The following is a 23,040-nucleotide window of genomic DNA, read 5'->3' on the forward strand; positions in this document are numbered from 1 at the left end:
TCATGGTATAGGTAGGTACCAATGACATATGGAAAATGTAGGAGGCCAAATTTAGGCTGCTAGACAAGAGATTAAAGTCCAGGACTGCCAGGATAGCATTTTCCAAAATTCTTCCAGTTCCAGCTGGATAGGGCCAGACGGACAGGCAGAACTGCAGGCTCTCAATGCATGGATGAGATGATGATGCTCAGAGGAGAGACTTAGGTTTATTGGGAACTGGGGAACATTTTGGGAAAGGAGGCACCTATACAGGAAGAATGGGCTCCACCGAAACCATAACGCTGGCATGTAGAATCAAAAAGGTCATAGAGGAGTTTTTAAACTAAGAGCTGGGGGAAAGCCAAAAAGTGTGGAGGAGCACATGGTTCAGACAGACACATCCCTTAGTGGAGGATTCATTAAAGAGAATACTCTATGTCCTAGTGAGGAAGAGAGGATAGAAGTGGATAAAATACACATAGGAACTGAAGAGAAATGGTCAAATGAAAAAGAGTGCTATTCAATTATATCACATGAAGGCAGACATCTGAATATTGACAAATTTTATAAATGTTTGTATACAAATGCAAGTAGTATAAATACTAAGAAGGATGAATCTGAGCGCCTGGTATTAAATTAGGCTCTAGGTGCCCCTAAACCTCCAACTGCTAGAAGCCGGGACTGGACAACAGGGGATGGATCACTTGATAAATTGCCCTGTTCTGTTAGTTCCTTCTGATGCGTGTAGCACCAGCCAAGGTCGGAAGGCAATATGGCCATTCTTATGTTCTTAAACAAAAAATTGCCCCCAATACACTCCAAGAACTTATTGGATATTTTGTGTTTTGACGTGTTACCTTTTCAATAGATGTCAGGATAAATAAAGTTCCCCACTATTACCATGTCTTGAGTTTTGGATATTTGTTATTTGTTTTAGAAATGCCTCATCCATGTCCTCCTCCTGATTTGGTGGTCTATAGTAGACCCCTACCATGACATCACCTTTTCCCCCCCATAGTCTGATTCCATGGATTTGGAAGTTGATGTCTGAGTGAGTTTAAAATGAGGAAAAACCAATTTTGCCCAGACATCATACAGCAGTTTTAACTTTTGTATCTTAAAAACACCACCACCACACACTTAGTGTTTCTAGACATTCGGCCTACTTTCATTTCCACGTGATATAATTTTCATAATACCCCAGGTGGGAATTTCCCAGCCATACCAAACTGGTTATTGCTGTCTGAAACAAAGTTGTGACATGGCCAAGAACATGACCTTCACTCCTTTGTATTCCCTGAAATGGAACTGAACCCCATGGGTTCCAGGTAGGATTTTCAGAAGCCTTGGCCTTTTCCTTGACTTTAATGGGAACAGAAGTAGGCAAACACTGATCACTATTGAAAATCTTGCTCCAGGACTTCAAATTAGCCACCGTCTCTTGATTTTTATGGCTTCTACAGGGTCTTATACATGGCAAACACACCCAGCAAGCTACCAGGGATATAATGGGACCACAGGGGCCTTGCGGGTCAACATGGTCCCCTAAGTCATGGCTCCTACCTGGGCTTGTAGAGGCAGCAGGAAAGTCGCTTGGTTTGCACTTTGTGTCCATGGATGAAGATCCTCATTCTGGGATCAATATAAAGGACAGCAGCATAGGCACGGAAGGAGCGACGCTCCGGCTTCCTGCAAGAGGAGGGAGCTTACAGAAACGAGATAGTCTAGTCAAACCCAAGCAGTGCCCTCTACTCCACTTACCAGAGAAGACAGCCCATCCTACCCAGCCCTGAGCAGCACCCCAACACTCTCCCCATACCAAGTTTATGACTTGGTATGGGGAGAGTGTTGGGGTGCTGCTCAGGGTTTGGATAGGATCTATTTAATTGGTTTAGGACCAATTTGTTTATTTTCTTGCTATAAACCAGCTTGAAGGGTGGACAAAACAGCCTACCTGGCTCGTGTCTGCATTCCACCATGATGAGCCACCCTGAGCACTGTCCCAGGTTCCCCTTCACTGAGAAAGCCTTTGCCCATCCATATCAGTCTCCCCTTTACTGAGCAAAGAGCTCTAACTGTGCGTGTCCGACCAGTGAACCAGACTCCCTTACACTGAACAGACGGTTCACATCCCAAAAAGGCTCCACCCGCAGTCCTTTGAACAGAGAACCCAACATTCAAATCCAGTCCTACTGCCCCCTCATCTTGGTTAGGCAGCTAGCCTCACCTGAACTCCATGTCTGGTCACAATGTAGGTGTAGCCACCCAACTCAGTCACACTCAAACAGTTCGGGGGGCGGGGGGGGGAGGGGAGGGCTAGAGATTTGCCTTCCGTCCCAGGAATCCCTTCTTTCAAATGATTATAAAACTCACTCTGTACCCCAGGTCCGTCCCTCCCTCCCCACATCTGAATTAACCAAGTATCAGTGCCACATTTGCTAATGTGCTATTGTCCTCTTTGGGCATCCAAAGCACAAGAATAACTTACATGAGCTGTTAAGTGCATCTAAGATGCATGGCTGCATAGCAGCCTATTAAGCACCACACAGGCAGGCGCTCAGGGCTGTGGCAGAGAGAGATGCCTTTCCACCAGCCCCGGACCTGCTGCAGCTGGAGCAGAGGCGTCCCTCCCCAAGCCCGGCCCCAGCCTGGGGAAAGGCGCCCCTGCCCCAACCTGCCGCAGCTAGGGGAGAGGCGCTCCTCCCCCGGCCCCAACCCAACCCAGCTGCGGCACCTCTCCCCCCACAGCCCAATATGGGGAGAGAGAGTTGGGGGGAGTCCTCTCCCCCTACCACAGCCCCAGGACAGCCTGCACCCCAAACCCCTCAACCCCGGCCCCACCCCAGAGCCCACACTCCCAGCTGGAGCCCTCTCCCACCCCCATACCCCAACCCTCTACTCCAGCCTTGAGCCCCCTCCCACACGCCGAATCCCTCCACTCCACCCCCACCCAATGAATTTCATTCTGCACATTCTTGGACAAAATTAGAGGGAACACTGAGCAGGAGAGCCAAGGAAAGTCTGAAATCCCAACCTGATGCACTCCAAAATGCAGAATTCTCATCAACTCACCACATAAACAGGACACATCAACCTACAACCACCACAAGCCATTCATACAGACAACCCCAGCATCTGTTGCACTTACGTTCCTTCAGGGGGTGTTTCTGCCATCTGGATATCTCGGGGGTTGGAGGTCACATCCAGCTCTGGCTCCCCATTATCCATCAGTTTGAGATTAAAGATAATCACCAAGGTCCCTGAGTAGGTGACAAACTTGAGATTAGCTCCATCTAATGCCATCCAAATTTCTTCTCCTGTTTCATCTCCAATTGCCACATGCCCAGCACCAGTTTACACTTACCCTTCTCCCCAGGGATTTTCTTAAACTGCTCCATCACCTCTTGTTCCGACTTGAAGGGGGAATACTTGTAAATGAGCTCAGTCTCAATAGAAAATTTCTCCATGTTGTCGGTCATGGGCTCCTGGGTACGTGTGTTCCAGGTGGGCAGTGGGACAATCACCTGTGGAAAGGATTGGATGGGGATTAAGATAAAGCTCCAACCCTTTCTCTTGAGAAAGGCACACTTCACTGGCTCCCATGCTTGGGTTAAGTTATTTCTTCTGATGGCCTCTACCTACAGCATTGATCCCCTTCCTACTCAGCTGTTAATGGAGGGGGTATTAACTCAGTGTCCAACACCCAAAAACCATGGTTTCCCATCCCCTCAGAGTTACCTTCTTATACAGTTCATCTTCTCAGACCAAGATATTTTACCCCAAGTACAATGGAAACCACAAGAAAAATCAACCTCAGAACAGGTTCTTTTCCTCTTAGAAGCTCAGATGAGGTACAGAGAACAACAGAAGGTTCATCTTAGCAAATACCCAGCATTCTATTTTAGACTGACAAAGGGCATGCAAACCTCATCGATGCCTTCTTCCTCGTGAAACGTGCGCGACAGGAAGAGGCAGGTCATGGTGGTGTCTTTCTTAGTGAAGAGGATAAAATCCTTCCCAATCCGCATGGAACCCCTGGAGGCAGATTTTAGAGCGTGTGGAAAGTCAGTCTGAAAAACTCAACACTTCCTACTACAAGTCCCGGGCTACCAGGGTCCCTTCCCCTCAACTATATTCATTTTGAAATGCAACAAACATGAGATAATATCTGAATATCTCAAAATGGTTTAAGACAAACATCTTGTCATGCTATACAAACAAAAATCATTCAGGCCCGAAATAACTTGATTCACCCCACAAAAATGACAATCCAGAAAAGGACATATTTTCGTAGGATTAGATGGAGGCCTGTGGGCTTGTTCCCCAAAACATCCAGCACCAGCTATAGCCAAAGGTAGGATCTTCTAGCTCCACAGAAAACCTGCTCCAGACTCACGTGGATGCATATACAGCATAAGGCCAAGTGGGCATCACTTTCTCCAGCCATGTGGGCAGCAGCAGCGGCAACCAGAAGAGCTTACAGGGTGCAAACTATGGAATCACTACAACATTCAGAGCTCCTTGCCCACAGTGGCCAGCACTAGCTCCAGGGCACTGGACCCAGTGGCCTCCTGAACAGCCCTGCCCAACCTTACTCTCCTTTCCCATTTCTACCTCTCTCTGCCAGTTTCCTTCTCCCCCACTCTTTCACCATTTGCTTCCCCTGAAGCACTCCCCCAGTAAAGGAAAATGGAAGTTACTTATGTGTAACTGGATGTTCTTTGAGATGTGTGGTCCCTTTGTGATTCCACACATAGGTGCATTGTGTACGTGTATACCCGAGTCTGGAGATTTTTAGTAAGCCGTGTCCCTTGGTCCGCACATGCACAATTGCTCTCCTCGTGCCCTGAACCAAGGATAGAAGAGAAGTGTGGAATGATGATACTCCAGTTCCTCCTCTTACCATGAATCCAGTCATGATACGCAATGCGGGGATGGACGACAGATAGTGGAATACAGACCACACATCTTGAAGAACCTCCAGTTACAAGTAACCAACCCCCATTTCTTCGAGATGGACTGGAGATTAGCAAACAGGAGTCAAACAGGAGGTGGGTGCAAGGATGCAGATGGTATGGATATGTGCAGTACTGCCATTCCCACAGCTTTATCTGCAGCAGAGGTTTGGCCTAATGCATAATGTTTTGTGACAGTATGGACAGAGCTCCAGATAGCCACCCTACACACATCTAATAGAGGTATGTCTCAAGAGGTTGCTTGTACTCTAATGGAGTGGATTCTCATGCCCTCCCAGGGTTAGAGGAAGGATATCTGCTAGTTGGTAAAGAAGGATGATGCCGCTTGAGCTCCATTCAGAGAGCGTCTCTGGGTAGATGATAATGCTTGACCCTTGATCACTTTGCTGACGCAATAAATAAATAGTCTACATGTTTTCCTAACTGCTTTTGTTCTCTGCAGATAGAATGCCAGTGCCCCGCTGGACATCTAGAGAAAGAGTGAAGTCTTCTCTCCTCATCAGAAGTATGAGGCTTTGGAAAAAAAAAAGTACCAATAAGTGGATGGTTTGATTTATGTGAAATTCAGGAATTACTCTAGGAATGAATTTTGGTGGAAGTGAAGAAAGACCTTTTTATGAAAAATGGTATATAATGGATCTTCCATGAGTGCTCCCAGCCCGCTCACCATTCTGGCTGATGCAATGGCAACTAGGGAGGCAACTCTCATCAACAGGTGGGACATGGAACAAGTGGCTATTTGTTCAAAAGGAGATGTGGTAAATACTGAAAGTATTAGATTAAGATCCCATTGTAATGTTGGTTTAACCACTGGTGGGAAAATTCTAATTAGTCCAATCAGAAATCTAATTGTCTTTGGAGGAGTGAAGATCGTATGATCTTCAAACACAGGATGAAAGGCGCTCACTGCTGCGAGGTGGACTTTATTCCAGTAGGTTGGTGATATGCATGTTGGCTTCTCAAGGGGTCCAGGTGCCTTGTGCAATGTGATTGTCAATGTGGGCTCCCCAACATAAGAGGGAAGCATCCATGACAACAGTCACCTCGGGTAAGGGTGTGAGAAAAAGAACCCTCACAAACTTTTTCTGGGTTTGCCCACCAGGCAGGAGAAGCCATCATCTTGGCCGGGATTGTTATTCTGGCACTGTCATAGAAACATAGAATATAAGGGTTGGAAGGGACCTCAGGAGGTCATCTAGTCCAATCTCCTGCTCAAAGCCCCAGCCCTGTCGTCTGGTAAGTAGACGGACTGAAGTCAGGTTTGTAGACAGTGGAGGTGGAGCCTGGAAAATGGTGTTACGTGAGTGCATGAGGCCACATGGCCTAGAAGGGAAGGGCAGACACTGACTGGAGTCTGAGGTTTGATACAGACCTATTTTATCATATTGCTCTTGGTGCGGAATCTCTCCATCAGGAGAGGTAGACTCTTGCTGTAGTCAAGTCCAGAATAGTTTCTATGAAATATGTGGTCCTTGTGGGAATCAAAGTTGACTTTTCTTCGCTGATACAGATTCCCAGGAGAGATAATAGACTAGAAATGGGGTTGCTGACTGGATCTCCATGCTGGATCTGCCCATCAGTAGCCAGTCGCTGAAATCTGGAAAGACAATAAAGCTGTTTCTTCTCATCCAGGTCGCCACCACTGAAAAAGACTTTTGCAAGACGGTAGGTGCCATAGCTAGTCTGAACAGGAGGAGTCTGAATTGGTAATGGTCTCATGGGGGAGATGCTCACATGCAGAGAAGGTGGGGAAACCAGAACTGGCAAGATCAGAATGGGGTTATCAGAGTAACTCTGGCTCTCTCCCTCCTGATCTTGCAGAAGAAACGCGAAAGCAGGGGTTGAGGAGGGGAAGGTGTAATTGATCTGGTCTGACCAGCGGATGACAAGGGCTTCGCCTTGGGAATGCGTGCCAAGATCCCCTCTGGAGCAGTATGTGATGATTTGCTATTGCCATAGAAGGCAAAGAGATCCCTAGTCAGATCTGGTCTGGTTGAAAATGTCGCTGACCTACGGTGTCATGCCATTCATGGTCAGTCACCAATTTCCTGCTGAGAGAGCCAACAATCATGTTCTGAGTCCCTGGAAGATAGGCCGCCAACAACAAGATCTTGTTGGCAATGCACCAATTGCACAACCAGAGCACTTCTGCACAAAGCGCCAGTGACCACATGCCCATTTGTTGGCATAATAAACTGTAGTGTTATTTTCAGAGTAGCAGCCGTGTTAGTCGGTATCCGCAAAAAGAAAAGTAGGACTTGTGACACCCTAGAGACTAATGAATTGAAGTGAGCTGTAGCTCATGAAAGCTTGCTCAAATAATCGGATGCATTCCGATGAATAGTATTATTGTCCAACATAATGAGAATATGATGGGAGCAAACCGATGGGAGAAATACATGACACCCTCTGTACCGTTCAAAGCTCCAGACTGTTGATATGCACTCTGGATCCCCAAGTGGTCCAAGTCCCCTGCGTCATGTGCTCGCTCATATGGGCACCCCATCTGGCAAGTGATGCATCTACGATGATCTTCATGGCCGGGAAGGATGGAAGGAAGGGCATCTCTTGCAGACCTGACGAGAGAGTCTGTCCACCATTGGAAGGAGGATAGTACATCTGGGGGAAGCTGTCAGCAGAAGGTCCATGGTACGTCACGTGGGAGAATAGACCTTCTGGAGCCACAGGTGAAGGTACAGATGGGCGAAGGCAGTGATATATGTGAGGCCACCATATGGCCATGGAAAGAAAGGCAAGTACTGACTGGAACAAAAGGACTGATGACCACTTGGCAATCAGCTCCTGCAGCATCTGAAATCTGTCCCTCAGTAGGCAGGCTTGTGCCAAAACTACATCAATAGATGCCCCAATGAATTCTAGGAACTGTTGGGGTCCAAAATTGATTTTTCAATGTTTACATTCACCCCCAGGGAAGAGAGAGAAGTATAAGCAACATGGAGGTCGAGGTTCAAGCCTCCCTTGTGGATCATTCTGCTAAGAGCCAGTTACCAAGATACAGGAATATAAGGACCCCCTTATGCCAGAGGTGTGCTGATAGTACAGACAAAACTTTGGTAAAGACTCATGGAGCCATGGTGAGTCCAAATGGTAGGACCCTGTATTGGAAGTGCCAAAGGCCAACTGTGAACTTTAAGAACCTCTTGTGGGTTGGATGGATGTCTATGTAAAAATAGGTGTCCTGCATATCAAGAGCTGTAAACCACATTTCTTTTTCTAGCGAAGGGATGACGACTGCTAAGGTGACCATGCAAAACTTCTTGTTTTGCATATGACCCGACTGAGATGGAGGTCTAAGACTGGTCTCCACCTACCCTTCTGCTTGGGTACAAAGAAATAAATGGAGTAAAATCCTGCGCCGATAGGTCGGAGGAACTGCTTCTATCACTCCCCTTTTCAGTAGGGAGTCCACCTCTAGGGTGAGGATACTGTCATGGGAGTGGTCCCTGAGGCAGGATCAGGGCAGGTGATGAGGAAGCGTTGTGAACTTGATTGCATAGCCATGTCAAACGACATCCAGGATGCACTTGTCCATTGTTATACTCCAATCTGGTAAAAAGAGTACTAGACACCCCCCTAAAGGGTGTGGGTCAGGTGTAAGGCAGGAGACAAGGTGGTTGGCAGCTCTCTAGGTGCACTCAGAAATATTTCTTCAGCAAAGGCTGAGCATGTAATGTTGAATACTGTGATGACAGACCTGAAGGACGAGCTCTTTGAGTCTTCTGCTGCTTGTGAGGAGGTTCACAGGGCCATTGATGGAAGAAATGAGGAGCTCTGAACCAACATGCAGGTGCCTGAGGGAAGAACTTGTACTTTGGGTGTAGATACCTTGGGGACCATAAAGTGGCTCTGGAATCCACGAGGGACTGAAAGGAAGGTCCTCTATAGTATTCTGCACTTCCCTGGGCACATAACGGGTGGATCTGGCAGTTTGTTAAACTTCTTATCGTGCTTATGACCTGTTTCTCTGTGGCTAGAACTCATAGAAGATGCATCATCCTTCTTGAGCCTGGAGGGAGACTTACGGCCATGCTTCCTTGCCCCCCTACCGGGCCCCAGCATAGGGTCCGTAATACTGGTACCAGCAGAACCAGACAATCTCCATGGCAGGAGGCACGCTCCTGGGCTTCTCAGGCTGATGTATGGGGCGGGGCGCGAAGAGACTGACGCTTCCAGCCTGGATCTGACAGCAGCCTCATGATAACCTCTATGAGGTGCTTCTTGAGGTGGAGAGCCTAGTCTTCCCAGGTACAGTTTGGGAAGGACAAGCAGATACTGCACCTAGATCAAATGTGGGCTTCTCCCAAGCAGTACAGGCAACATTGCTCATCACTGACCAAGAACAAATGTGGACAGGAGGAGCAGATCTTGAATCCCGATGTTGTCAGCATAATCCAGGCATGGATGCTGAGGGGTGGGGAACCAGAGAAATGGAGTCCCCAAGTGTCTTAATCCTGAAAACTAACACAAAGACTAAAACTACTGAAAAAAAAAAAGCAACCAAAACTATGTATAATTCTAAAAACAGGTGGTGGTTTTTTGTTTTTTTTTTAAGTGCATCAGAGAAAGGTGAGAGGACAGCAGCAGCTTTGACTCGGATCATGTGGTGGTGAGAAAGAACTGAGGGCACAGTCAGCCTGCCCAATCCTTTGTTGCCTCGGATGAAGCCATGAGGTGGAGCAAGGGCACATGTGCGGACCAACAGAACTACTACTTTTAAATTCTCAGGTTCCAGACACATAACCTTGAGTGGAATCCAATAGGAACCATCATTCAAAACGTCACTCCTTGGTGGAATGAAGTAGCACTTCTCAACCCTTTTTGGGGAGGGTATGCACAAGGCAGGAGTTCATCACACTACTCTGGCCTCACTGACTGGGAGGGTCACTCGACTGGGACTCAAGGGTTGTAAAATGTTCAATAGTCTATTCTGAGGCTCTTGGAACCTCCTTGAGCTGGATCTGGAGCTCAGATGCCACTCTTTGTAAGAGTTCATGATATTGCCTGTGATCATCAGGCAGAGCTGGTGAAGATGGGGTGACTACTTCATTTGGCAAGGACAATGAAATGGCCACTGAAACTCCTGAATCTGGCGCAACTTCCTCCTCTTCACACTCTGATGAAGCCAGTTGGTGTCAGCCAAGAGAGGGTAGATAAGGTTCATGCACAGATCTGAGGTGCCTAGAGAGTAAGGGTCCCAGGGAGGGAGGGATAGCTCGGTGATTTGAGCATTGGCCTGCTAAACCCAGGGTTGTGACTTCAATCCTTGAGGGGGCCATTTAGGGATCTGGGGCAAAAATTGGGGACTGGTCCTGCTTTGAGCAGGGGGTTGGACTAGATGACCTCCTGAGGTTCCTTCCAACCCTGATATTCTATGACTCCAGTAATGCCAGCATGAGCAGTCAACCAGTTGGAGCCAACCTCATGGCACTGGGAAGTCATATCTTGGCAGAGACAGGACCCTGATCTACTGGAACTTCTGATCAGACTCATCTCCCTATGAAGGGTAGAGGTTCATCTGGAGCCTCTGACTCATCAGATCAGAAGGTAGGTTCCCAACTGACAAGCAGAACCATCAGTACCAACAGATGGATACTCAGATTTGTGGATGGTAGAGATCACCCCAGTGTCTTCGAGGTGGTTTCTTCCAGGTGTGATGCTATATCTAAATAAAGTTGGACTTAAGAGGAGAGGGGATTGAGGACAGGGAGAGCAAAAATGTACTCCAGGGAAACATAGGTCTCAGACCACCTCAAGGTGCTAGGTGTATGGGTGGTTGGGCCGCTAGACCCGAGACTTCCCTGGATATAGTGGACATTGAATCCTTTTGGGGCTCTGTTGGTATCGGTACAGAGTCTGATCTGGATGTGTCCTTTGGCTTATACATCAGCATCAAGATTGGTACCAATGGATCCATACTCCTATGGGCCACATTCTCCTGCAGTGGCTGTTTACCTGGGCCTAAGTCCTTATCATCCATGTGCACGGACTCGCCTGACTTGGACAGAATCAGGGATGGATCTTTTCAGAGCATATTTTACAGAGGATCTGTACCGATGCTTGTGACAGTGCCCCTTACTCTAATAAGAAGCCTTTCATTCTCTAGGCTTGGAAGTTGTAGTCTCAGCTCCTGAGCTCATGTTCAGAGGGGCACTGCCAATTTATTGAGACCAGTGTACAGAGGGGGCTCCTTGGCCCAGATCAACTGGGGTCTCATGGCTTTTTCAGTCTGAGCTCTCAACCCCAAGTCTGAGGAGGGAAGCAATGGCAGATGCAGAGACGTGAACCTCACTGAGACAGTAAAGGCAGTGCTGGTGTTAGTCACACACTGAAAAGAAGCAGGGGTAGGAAACACGGAAACAGTTCTTAAACCCCAGGACACAAGGCATAGTCCTTGCCTTCAGGAGAGAATTTTCCCAAGGCAGGGAACAAATAGTGAAAATACTAAAATACTACTATTTACAATATATAAGTACAGATTAAAGAAAATGACAGAAGCAGCTGCAGACCCAGAAGATTCTGACTCAGGTCATGTGACAGTAAAAAGAAATTGGAAGAGGGTTGGTCCATACCGCCCATTGTACTCTTGGTTCAGAACACAAGGAGAGTAACTGCATGTGTGAACCAGTGGACACTTTTTACTAAAAATCTCTGGACTCAGACATACAGTGCACTTGTGTACCCATATATGGAATACAAATAAGGACCATCACTTGAAGAAAACTAGAATTTCTGTAACTTGCCTTTGCATTAGAAAACTGTTCAATTGAGAGGCAGCATGCTCCGGCAGATGTTGCACTGGACCGGACTCAAGATACCTGGATTCTATACCGAGTTCTACCAATGACCTGCTGCATAACCCTGGGTGAGTCACTTCTCTTTGTGCACTATCCACCCTTTGTCCATCTCGTTTATTTAGACTGTGAGCTCTTCAGGGCAGGGACTGTCTATTACTATTGCTTTTGTTTGTACAGTGCCTAGCACAATGGGATTCTGATCCTGGTTGGGGCCTCTAGGAACTACTGGAATACAGAAACCCATTAATCTAAATTCTGGGTCAGACATTTCCCCCTGTCCAATTGCCCAAATTCACCAGACTTTAAAAGAGGAAAAAAGTGGAAAAATTAGTGGTCCGGGCCACACTTTTCAGAGGCGACTAGTGATGTTAGATATCCAGCTGACACCTAAAATTGAGACACCCAATAGTCACTTTTAAAGTCTTGGTGTCCCCAAAATAAGCTTTCATTTTGGTATGTTACTCCAGGGGGAATTCTGCACATCTGTGGATACACAGAATTCATCCGTCCCGCATAAATTTTGTCATGTCGTCCCTCCCCCGCCCCTCCGCATAAAATACATTCTGCCCAAGAAGTATTGCATTTCCACCTTTTGCCCACCAGAGGCTGCTCTAGCCCAGAATAGCCAGCCACATGGACACAGCCAGCTGTTCTCGTGCCCCAACAGCCCCTGGTGTGCAAAAGGCAGAACTGCAGCACTTCTGGGGCAAAATGTATTTTCTATGGGGAAAAAAAATTTCTGTGAGTGCCCAGTGTTGCAGAATTCCCCCAGGAGAAGAAGTTCATCACAGCACCCTGCCTGCAGAGTCAGGTTAGGACAGAGTGTGGCACACAAGACTGTTGGGGGTGCGTGTGTCACAGACTGGGATTCAGAAAGGCTAGTGGGGGTGGGAGGGGAGACAGACTGGGCATGGGCTTAGGAGCTTGTGGGGTGACAGTGTTGAGCCACAGGAGGTTGGTTGCAGGAACACTTGGGGATGGGGGAGGAGGCTGCAGAGACCCATGGGGATGGAGGGATCCAGGGACAGGGCAGATGCGTCTGACTGAATGGGAAAGGCTTGTGGTCAGCTAGGGTCTGCATGGGGGAGGCTTCCCAACTCCCTAACAATCCCTCCCACCCCACCAAAAAAACCTTCTCACAACCACACCCAATACCCTCCAGGTTCACTCCCAGGCTCCTTCCCTCTCCCTCAGCTCCTCAGTTACCCGACACCCCCAAGTCTTTGCACTGCTTCTGACAAATGCAGGAAATACAGTTCTGTATTGTAATTTAAATGAATTACTCAAAGTGATCACTCTCGTTACAGTGTGTATGGTAACACCCATTGTTTCATGTTCTCTGTGTATATAAATCTCCCCACTGTATTTTCCACTGCATGCATCCGATAAAGTGAGCTGTAGCTCATGAAAGCTTATGCTCAAATAAATTGGTTAGTCTCTAAGGTGCCACAAGTCCTCCTGTTCTTTTTGCGGGTACAGACTAACACGGCTGCTCCTCTGAGACCTGTCAAAGTTCTGTATTAATATTATTTGTCAAAAAAATTTTACCTGAATCTTTTTTTTTTTGGTCTGTATTGTTAGACATACTTGTTAACAGATATTTTGAAATAAATTACCAAAATAATTGAAACTGGCATTATTGTGTTATTTTGACAACTAAAACATGCAGAATTTTTAATTTTCTGGCACTGAATTTTTAGGTTTTTTGCAGAATTTTTATTTTTTTTGGCACAGAATTCTCCCAGTAGTATGTGCCCCAAACCAAAAGAGCAAATTCTGAGAAAATCAGAACTTCATTCCCAATAAAGATTCACAATCATCCCAGAAAAGTCTTTGGGAATCCAGCACTGGTAGCCACGTTGTATCTACAGGATTCATCTTTAGAGGTCACCACCATAGCCTCCTATTAGCAAATGGTCAATTCAAACCTCATTATGATATTGCCATGTAGTGTAAGTTATTGTGATGTCATAGCCCTAGGACCAACTTCATTGCCTGAGAAAGAGTTACAAGGAAAGTGACAGACATACAGAGAGTGTATCCAAAGCTAACAAATAAAGCCACCCATAACTCCCTTATGGTAGCTTTTTAAATGGGACTTTAAGTGTTTCCTTTTTATAGAAGAACATGAAGCTCAACATTTGCTGGCCCTCTATAAGCCAAACTTCAAGATCTCAGAAGGCTGGCTTCTGTTATACCTACGATTTCAAGCCGTTCCCATACTGCCCAATTTGAGTAGACTCTGGTGATCGTTTGGACGATTTACCAAACTGAATCACACTTGCAGCATCACCTGGAATGACAGACAGAAAAAGTATGTAAAAAATATTTTATACATATATTCTCTCTCACACACACAGTTTTTTTACAAGACTATCATGATTACATTACACAGTGACAGATTACATTACACAGTCCAAACACTGGAGGCCAGAAAAAAGGTTGGTTATGGCTGTGATTTTTTAAAAGATATTTTAATACCAGCAAAAGGAATAATGCAGATTCAATCATAATGGCAAAAGAACCTTTGCGAGTAACGCTTACTTCATTCGGTGAAACAGTATAAACTATTCTGCTAGTTGAAGCTGCATTTACTTTAAAATGGTTTGCTCATATAGTTATACAAGCAAACCTTTTCTAGTGTAGACTAGACCCAGGACCCTTCAGAATTCCACAGAGATACTGTTCTTCTCTCACAAAATAGGGAAATCTTCTTCTGTTCTTAGGTCCAAAACAATTCCAAATACCTTCAGGTTAAAAGAACCCAGCAGGACACCTACAGCAAAGATTCTGCTGCAAACATTATTCAATATCATCAACATTTTGTAAAATACAAAAGCATAAAACTCCACATAAGTCTTTGCACCCATTTCCAAGTCTTTCCTCTAATGAAACAATGATCATTTTAACAAAATAGCACTACTAACCAGAGATATGCTGATAAAACAATTGTAAATTCACTGGCAGGTTTCTAGAGCATTGGCTCAAGAATGCTTAAATGGTATTAAAGTAGTATCATTCCAATATGTAAACAAAGAGTATTAAATATTACAGTTGTATTAGCATTAGATACATGGTGCAATCACAATGGAAAGGATGTGACGTGATAAGAGAATATGATTATTCTGAGGTTGTAGGTTTTGGGGACTATTTTTTTATTTGCTTTCCACCACATTAATTCAGGTCTTCCATTATATGTGAGATGGGAAGCCAGCATTTGAAACTACACGCAAAGTGTTAAGCTTCTGTAAGTCCAAGGGATAATGGCTCAGCAAATGATTCCTTTGTGAGGTAACTGAATCCTCAATAAATTCTTTACTGAGATAAGAGGTTACTTACCTGTAACAGGGGATTCTTTGAGATGCATGGTCCTTATTTGTATTCCAAAACACGAGTGTGCATGTGCGCCGTGCACCAGAGACAGAAGATTGTTGTATCAGTATCCATTGGCCTGCACATGCCGCAGGCGAAGTTATATGAAGCTGTGAGGGATGACACCCCACCACAGTCACCCTCTCACCATCGAGCAACATGGACCACAACAGAGGGGACGGAGGGTGAGTATTGGAATACAAATAGGGACTATACATCTTGAAGAACCTTCAGTTACAGATAAGTAACCTCCTCCTCTTCTTCAAGTGATGGTCTCTATATGTATTCCAAATGCAGTTGAGTACCAAGCAGTGATCAATGTGGAGAAGGTTGCAAGGATGCAAGAGGTACTGCAGTCTGAAGGAAGGCACAACCCACGGCTGTATCTGCTACTGCCCCCTGGGCTATGGCATAGCAGGCCATGAAGGTAAGGACAGGATGCCATGTCACTGCCTGGCAGATGTTATGCCAGGATACATCTGCCAAGGAGGTGGAAGTGGCCGCCTATGTCCATGTCAAGTGTGCCATAATCCAGCTGGGCGGCATGGCATTAGAGAGCATGCACGTATGCAGGCCAAGACCCACTTCGAGACACACTAGAAGGAGAGGGCCTGACCTCGGGATCTGTCTGCAAAGGCGTGGAGAAGCACGGAAGTCACGGGTCCTGTCGAGGTAGAAGGTGAGGTTGCAACAGACATCAAGTGAGTGCAAGTTCTATCTCCCAGACTGGCATGTGGCTTAGGATGTAAGACTGGTAGGTAAATCGACTGCCTGATGTGGAAATCTGAAACCACCTTCACCAAATTTCTCCTGAAGGTATAAGGAGACCTCGTCCTTATGGAAGACTGCCAGGTGGACCAGGACAGAGCTAAGGGAAAGGCCCAAGGCCTAAGGTTCAAGGAGGTGATGGAGAAAGCATCCAGGGAAAGGTTATGGCGCCAAGCTCAGAAGATGGAACAGGCCTATTTCACTATATAGCACACTCTGGTGGAGGCCCGCCTGCTGTGGGTAAGGATGAGGCACACTGGTGCCAACCAGGTGTTAACCACACACAAGCCCCATCCAAAAACCAGGCCATGAGAGTAAGGGGGCCAGGATTGAGGTGGTGGACAGTACCCTGGTCTGGGGTGAGGTCCAGGATCAGGCAGAAAGCCAGAGGAGGTTGGGAAACCACAACTGACCGGGCCAAAATGGAGCGATCAGCAGTATTGTGGCTTGTGTCCTGGCAGATCTTCTGTAGCACCTTGGGAAGGAGGGAAATGGGGCGAGAGGCATAGTGGAGTTTGCCACCCCAAGGCAGGAGAGCACCACTTTGGAAGCTGGGCTCCGTGGCCCCCCAGGAACAGTAAAGGAGGAATTTGTGGGTCTCACACATGGCAAAAAGATCCCAGCAAGGGGTATCCCAGGCATAGCAGAGTGAATGGAGAGTGGGGTCATGGAGTTCCCACTCGTGATTGAGATATCTGTGCTGGCTGAGCACATGGGCCATGGAGTTCTGCGTGCCTGAGAGATATGCTGCGTTCAGCGTGACATGATGGCGGATGCACCAGTTCCAGAGGTGGATGGATTCTGTACAAAGAGACAGAGACTTGGTGCCACCATGCCTGTTTATGTAAGCCACCACCGTGATCTTGTCAGAGGATTTGACCTGACAGATGAGCAGCAGGAACATGCGGCAAGCCAAGCGGACTGCTCGAAGCTGGAGGACATTGATGCACTCGTGTGCCTCATGCTGAATCCAAAACCCCTGGGCAATGTGCTCACTCAGAGAATGCCCCAACCGGTGAGGAAGACATCTGTGGTCAAGGTGACAGCTGGGACAGGTGTGGTGAAGGGAGTGCTGAAGAACACCTTGGAGAGTCGATCCACCAGATCAGGGAGGCCCAAACCGAGCAGGGAACAAGCAGTGTGTCATCCAAGTGGGTTGCATGACGTCAGGCAACTGACAGGAGCTACAGCTGTAGATAGCACATGTGTAATTGGGTATACATCGTTACGTAGGTGAACTGTGGTGCGGGGGTTGCGGTGAAGGTCCACAGCTACAGCCATCAAGGCGGCAAGGCGGCCTGCCAGGAGAAAGGCCCCAACTGCCATGGACTCGAGAGGAGCATCAAGGAAGTGGATCGTCTGCGTCAGGATGAGCACCGATTTCTCCTCATTAATGCAGACACAGAGTGGCGAGGAGAGAGCGCAGAGCGTGAATGGCGGATGTAGCCTGGTGCAGGAAGGCGTGACGAGAAGCCAGCTGTCCAAATACAGGAACATGGAGCATCCCAGACTCCGGAGCTGTGCTGCCACTACTGCAAACTCTTCTGTGAGGACCGTGGGGGGCTGTCGCAATGCCGAAGGGAGGGCCCTGAACTGGTAGTGTTAGGGCCCTCACGGAAGCGAAAAAATGTGTGGTCAGCCAGGTGGATGTTGATATGAAAGTACGCATCTTTCATACTGAGAGCTGTGAACCAGACTCCTCAGAGAAGGGAGGGAATAATCAATGTGAAATGAACGTATAGAACTTTGTCTTGCAGATGAAGGTGTTGAGAATCTGGACATTGAGTATAGGGCGGAGCCCTCCACCCTTCTTCGGGATGAGAAATACGGAGAGTAGAAATCCTAGCTAATGAAGGGGTGGAGCACCGGTTCTATCATGCCCTTGGTGATGACGGCATTTGCCTCGTTTTGTGGCAGGGATTCCCTTGTGGGAGCCCAGTGAAGTCGGGAGGTGAGAAACCTGATAGAGTAACCATGCTGTACAACCCCCAGCACCCAACAGTCCATGGTGATCTTGCTCCTGTTGTGGGGAAAAGGGGAAAGACAGCCCCAAAGGTAACGGGGGAGATGGGAGGACGAGGGTGGTGATGCAGGGGACTCTCAGCGTCAAACTTGTGCGTAAAAAAAAATGTGATTGATGAGGCAAGGAAGAGGTGGCTGTGGCAGGAGCAGAGGTCTGGGGCCACTGGGATCAGTGTCTTCAAGGTGGAGCATCCTCACAGTGGAGATAGTGGTCTGGTATGGTGCACAGGACTGGGGCTGGGAGGGTTGTTATTGCTGGTCTCCACCAGGGTGCTGGGATGTAAATGCCTAGAGGCCAAAGCGTCACCCTTGAGTCCTTCAGGGAGCGAAGGGACTTGGCAAAGACTGATGAGACCAGCTTGTCTTCATCAAAGGGGAGGTCCTGACCTCCTGTTGGAAGCGAGAGGATGGCAGCCACGACTCCCTGTGCATGCCTACGCCAGTCGCAAGGGAGCAGGAGGATGCATCTGCGACATCGACCACATCTTGGCGGCTCATCTGGTCAGTCAGGTGATCTTCTTACACAAGGGCCTGGAAGCCTTGCCATTTGTCCAATGGCAAGTCATCCAGGAACTCTCTGCTAGCTTGGCATAATTGTTAAAGCCATACTTTGCTAGCAAAGCCTGGTAATTAGCAATGCAAAACCGCAACACCATGGAAAAGTAGACCTTCTGGCCCAGAAGGGCCAGGCGTTTGGCCACCCTGTGTGCTGGCCATGCATATGATGCCTCAAGCATTTGGTCGCCGTGTGAACCACCAAGGAAAGGGGTGGGGTGGGGGGGCGAAGAAGAGAAAGTCTGTTTCCTAAGACAGAACAAAGAACCGGCTATCTGCCCATTTGGGCATGGGAGGCGGCATGTGCCAGACCATCCACACTGGCCGCAGGACAGCATCGTTGATGGGCACCACAGTGCAAGCCAGTCCCTGGGACTGGAAGATATCCAGCAACTGGTGGTGGTAGTGGTCCTGGAGCTCCTCCAGGGGTATGCCCAAGTTACTAGCAACCCTCTGCAGCAGCTCCTGATACTACTTATGACTGTCAGGAGGCGAGAGGGTGGGGGGAAATCAGGGTATCATCCAGCAAGGAGCAGGTGATGGTAGGGACTGTTGGAACCCATCAATACCGGCTCCACTTCTGAGTCTGAGCTGTCTGGGTCTGGGGTGCAGGGGCCCAGACCGAAGGTTAGGTGCCCTGAGAAGGTAAATAAGGCCAGTGGTGCATTCGATGTTACTGACACCTCACGCTTCTTTTTAGCTTTGCTCTCAGATTGGGGAAGCTCACCATGTGTCTGCACAGGATATCTCACCTGACCGGGCGCTGCTTGGAGAGGGAACACTGAGCTTGGCAGCAGTCTGTGACAGGGGCTGCTACAATGCCCATGAGAGTGTTTGCGACTCCCACTGGGACTTCTCTGGCACCGGCGGCAACTTTGGATCCGAGGCGCGAGAAGTGCTAGGTGGGGGGCTCACCACTGGTGAAGGGTGTTGCACCATCAGAACTGACAGTTCCTGGTCAGACTGGGCACGCAGCCAGGGAGTCTCTTCCATGAGGAACATATGGAGGCGGAACAGTTGAGCCCCACAGCAGGAAGGGGTGGCAGATTTAGCAATGGGCAGCTAGATGGGCTTCCCCAAGGCAATAAAGGGAGTGGTAGTACTCATGACTCATGGAGTATGAGCAAGGGCACGACGAACAGTTTTTGAACTGCCGAACGTGGGGCATAGTCCCGGGGAGAAGCAGGGGAATAGCCTGGCCCCAGATGTGGTGAGGATTAAAACTATAGAAAAAAGACAGAAATACTAACACTGTACAACGAACAAGCATGTTTGCAGGCAAGCTACGAGTATGGAGGAACAAGGATTCCAACTCCAACCATGCAGCGGTAAGAGGGAACTGAGGGGGCATTGTCCCGCACAGTCTCATATAACCTTGCCTGCACCATGAGGCTATGTACAATGCACATGCGGGCCAACTGACACTGCTGAAAAAAACTTCCAGCTCCAGCGCATATGTGCACCTGTGTTTGGAATACATATAGGAACCATCACTCAAAGAAGAACAGAGTTATCACAAAGAATCTATTGGGAAGAAAATCTACAAATGCAAAGACTATGTGAAATTCCTTAGTTCAGACAAGACGACTGGAATGCCAAGGGGATCAATATGACTGGCTCTAAAGGTCTAATTACTCATGGAAATTCCATCTTGTGTCAAGTCAAACTAAATAGGGGAAGACACTTCAGAGCAGCTTTTAAGAGCTGCAGTGATCTCTCTCCTCTGGGAGAGGGGGCTAAAGAGTGCCTTCATCTCCCTGCCCCTAACAACCTGCCAGGAACCCTGAAATCTCTAAATGCGTGACCAAAGAAAACAGACTGATGCTTTATTGTGGTCATAGCAGTAGAGACCCCATCTGTGTGTATGGTTCTTTGCCTGTCCTTTTAAATTAAGTTTCCAGCCTGCATGACAAATATCTTTAGTTAAGCTTTATGTTCATGTTCCTTTTCATGCAAGTTTTTGGTGAATAAATGGTATAGCTGCATTGCTTTCTGACCGCACTGTATTCTAAAGGAAGTTGCTCAGGGATCTACCTCTAGGGACCAGCTACCAGTCCACTAATTGGTCCTCATTAGCCAAAGCAAACGGGCAGAGTGTTTGAATCACGTCTGAAAAACCTAACAAGGCTCCTTGTTTTGTCTACTAATCCTCAATAGGCTTTTGGATTCCATGAAGCATTGAGGGAAGAGACAGACAGACCTACACATCACAGGGTGAGTGCTGTAACTTTGGCACTGAAGCACAAACTAGTTGGAGTGAGCAGTAACGATAGAACTTGTTTATACTATAACTTTAGCTATATTATTTGTAGCTTAGTTGTTGTTTTGTTGTCCACAGGGCACAGAGCAAAGAACCACTGAACAAATATCCCAGTACCTAGAACCACATAGCAAGTGGTTGAGTTAGTGGACTTGAATTATTGAAGAAAGGAAAATTTTCAGATAGACGCCTTTTCCCATTCTTCATATTCAGGTCCACTGATCCCGATAACGGGATTTTAATCAGAAATGCAGTTGTACAGGGAAGGTATTAGTTTGGAGCCAGAATTTACCCATTGATCCATGGTATTTCTAAGGCTCATTGGTATCTACGCACAGAAAAAAGAACTAGGCACAACAGAGGCTTGAGTTCATTGTGATGCTATGGCATCCAGCACTTTCCTGCCAAGACCAAACTGGAACACACTTGGATGTCTAATTTCAAGTGTAGCAAAGGTACAACTCCGGACCATGTAGTCACCTTGCCGATTTCTTCATAAAAGAGATACAACCTCATGAATCATAAGATGAAGGATAAACAAATTAGCCTTCAGAGGGAAACCTTAGCTTTACATGCTTCCAACACACAACACCATAGCCATGTGGTCATGAAGGATTTAGATGTCTAAACCCTTCCTTTAAATTGATGTTCGAATAAAAAAAAAATCAGATCCATTCCAAAATTAAAGTATCGCTTCTTTGGTGTGGCAAGTGCTTCTATCAGCATTCTTTGAATAAGGCCTCAGCATGGAAGACATGAACATAACCTTAGATGACAGGAGGGACCAATGGAATGGCTTAACTAGGCATCTGGTAAAGTTAACAGTTTGATAACAGTTTATTATGGAGGTCTGTGACCATCTTAAGTATGAATGATTCTAAACCTTCTGGATGACTGTATGGGAGTAAATCTTGCCTGGTCTACAAATTCTCAGGACACATGCCTATTGAGGAATTTTCAGGCCCATTGAGAGGCATGCATTAGTCTAAGGTTTGCTTATTTCTGCCTCAGTGTTTAAATGTCAAGACATGCAGAGAATATTGTCTATTGGTAGAATGGTTCCTTGAGAAGAACAGAAATTATTCAGAATATTCTTTTCTGTAACCATTTCCTCTGAAATCTGAGCCCTCTGAGGTCTGGATAAGCCAGAGGAGCTTTTCTGTATGTTAAGCACACTAGATGTTCCATGGCCTAGTCTGTTATGTCATAGAACTACAGCTTTCTCAGCCATAATGAGATGAGAATGATTAGACCCAATCTCCCCTGAGCTTACGGAGAACCCTAGTTCATGAGCAGGAAGAGACGACAGACTTAAAGGTGATATTTTGCATATGACCACCCATGTCTGCTGCTTCTAAAACCTTATAGGTGAGCAAAAAATATGGGTCTCTTGGGAACAAAGTTGTTTCTTTTTTTTTGGTGGGGGGGGGTGAAACAGCTACCTGCCCCTCTCCTTGGCTCTCCATATTTTCTTGTTGAGAAGAGGAATAGGTGAAGGCTTCACTCTACAGGATCTACTTGCTACCAGCTTAGCCAGGAAATTGAGATTACCCTTCAAATAGAGCAGTGGTTCTCAAACTTTTGTATTGATGATCCCTTTCACACAGCAAGCCTCTGAGTGTGACCCCCCTCCCCTGATAAATATTTAAAAAAAAAAGTGTTTTTAACTTAACACTATTATAAATGCTGGAGGCAAAGCAGGATTTGGGGGTAGCAGCTGACAGCTCACAACCCCCCACTTTATAACCTCAAAACCCCCGAGGGGTCACGACCCCCAGTTCGAGAACCCCTGACAGAGGCTACACAAGGACAGGCAACTTTCCCACCCAAACTACGAGGGAATGAGCTTCTTTGTGTAGAAGAGCACTGTCTGTTAATGTGTGGATCAGCTGTTGTGTTTGTAATCAGTGTTATGGCTTTCTAAATACTGGTACAGGTCTTGTTAGAAGTTAGCTCCCAGCCATATAGGCTGCCATCTGTGGTCTCCTCTGTCAATACTAGATCGGAGCTCGCCTGCCCTTGCAAGAACCTGTTCTTGGCTGACCAACTCTCAACTAAGATACCACGATGCACCAAGTGATGAACAGTTACAAGGGTGTCCTGAAGGCTCTCTCTTTTAAAGGAGCACAGATCAATAGTTATCTGAGAAAGGACAGACACATATATACCATTTTGTGTCCAGGCAGGTATCAATACACTGGAAAATTTCTGAACAGACTTAAAGGGAGGTAGCAATATGAGTGGGTTGAGCCCTGCAAATCTCAAGCATTTTCTGTCGGAGGCCCTGATTGGA

At 47.1% G+C, this 23,040-nt stretch overlaps 1 protein-coding gene across 4 annotated transcripts in view; it reads right to left on the reverse strand.

Moving 5' to 3' along the window:
* Nucleotides 1-23,040, reverse strand: part of MORC2 (MORC family CW-type zinc finger 2) — a 113,199-nt gene that overhangs the window by 74,864 nt on the left and 15,295 nt on the right. For all 4 annotated transcript variants that reach the window (XM_073313587.2, XM_073313586.2, XM_073313588.2 and 1 more), the window contains exons 5-9: nt 13,973-14,063; nt 3,906-4,014; nt 3,344-3,503; nt 3,128-3,239; nt 1,543-1,668 (exon numbers count right to left, since the gene is read on the reverse strand). In XM_073313587.2, coding sequence (XP_073169688.2) covers nt 1,543-1,668; nt 3,128-3,239; nt 3,344-3,503; nt 3,906-4,014; nt 13,973-14,063 — 598 coding nt within the window. The remainder of the gene's footprint in view (nt 1-1,542; nt 1,669-3,127; nt 3,240-3,343; nt 3,504-3,905; nt 4,015-13,972; nt 14,064-23,040) is intronic.

The sequence above is a fragment of the Lepidochelys kempii genome, chromosome 15, assembly GCF_965140285.1.
Source record: "Lepidochelys kempii isolate rLepKem1 chromosome 15, rLepKem1.hap1, whole genome shotgun sequence".
Classification (NCBI taxonomy): Eukaryota; Metazoa; Chordata; order Testudines; family Cheloniidae; genus Lepidochelys; species Lepidochelys kempii.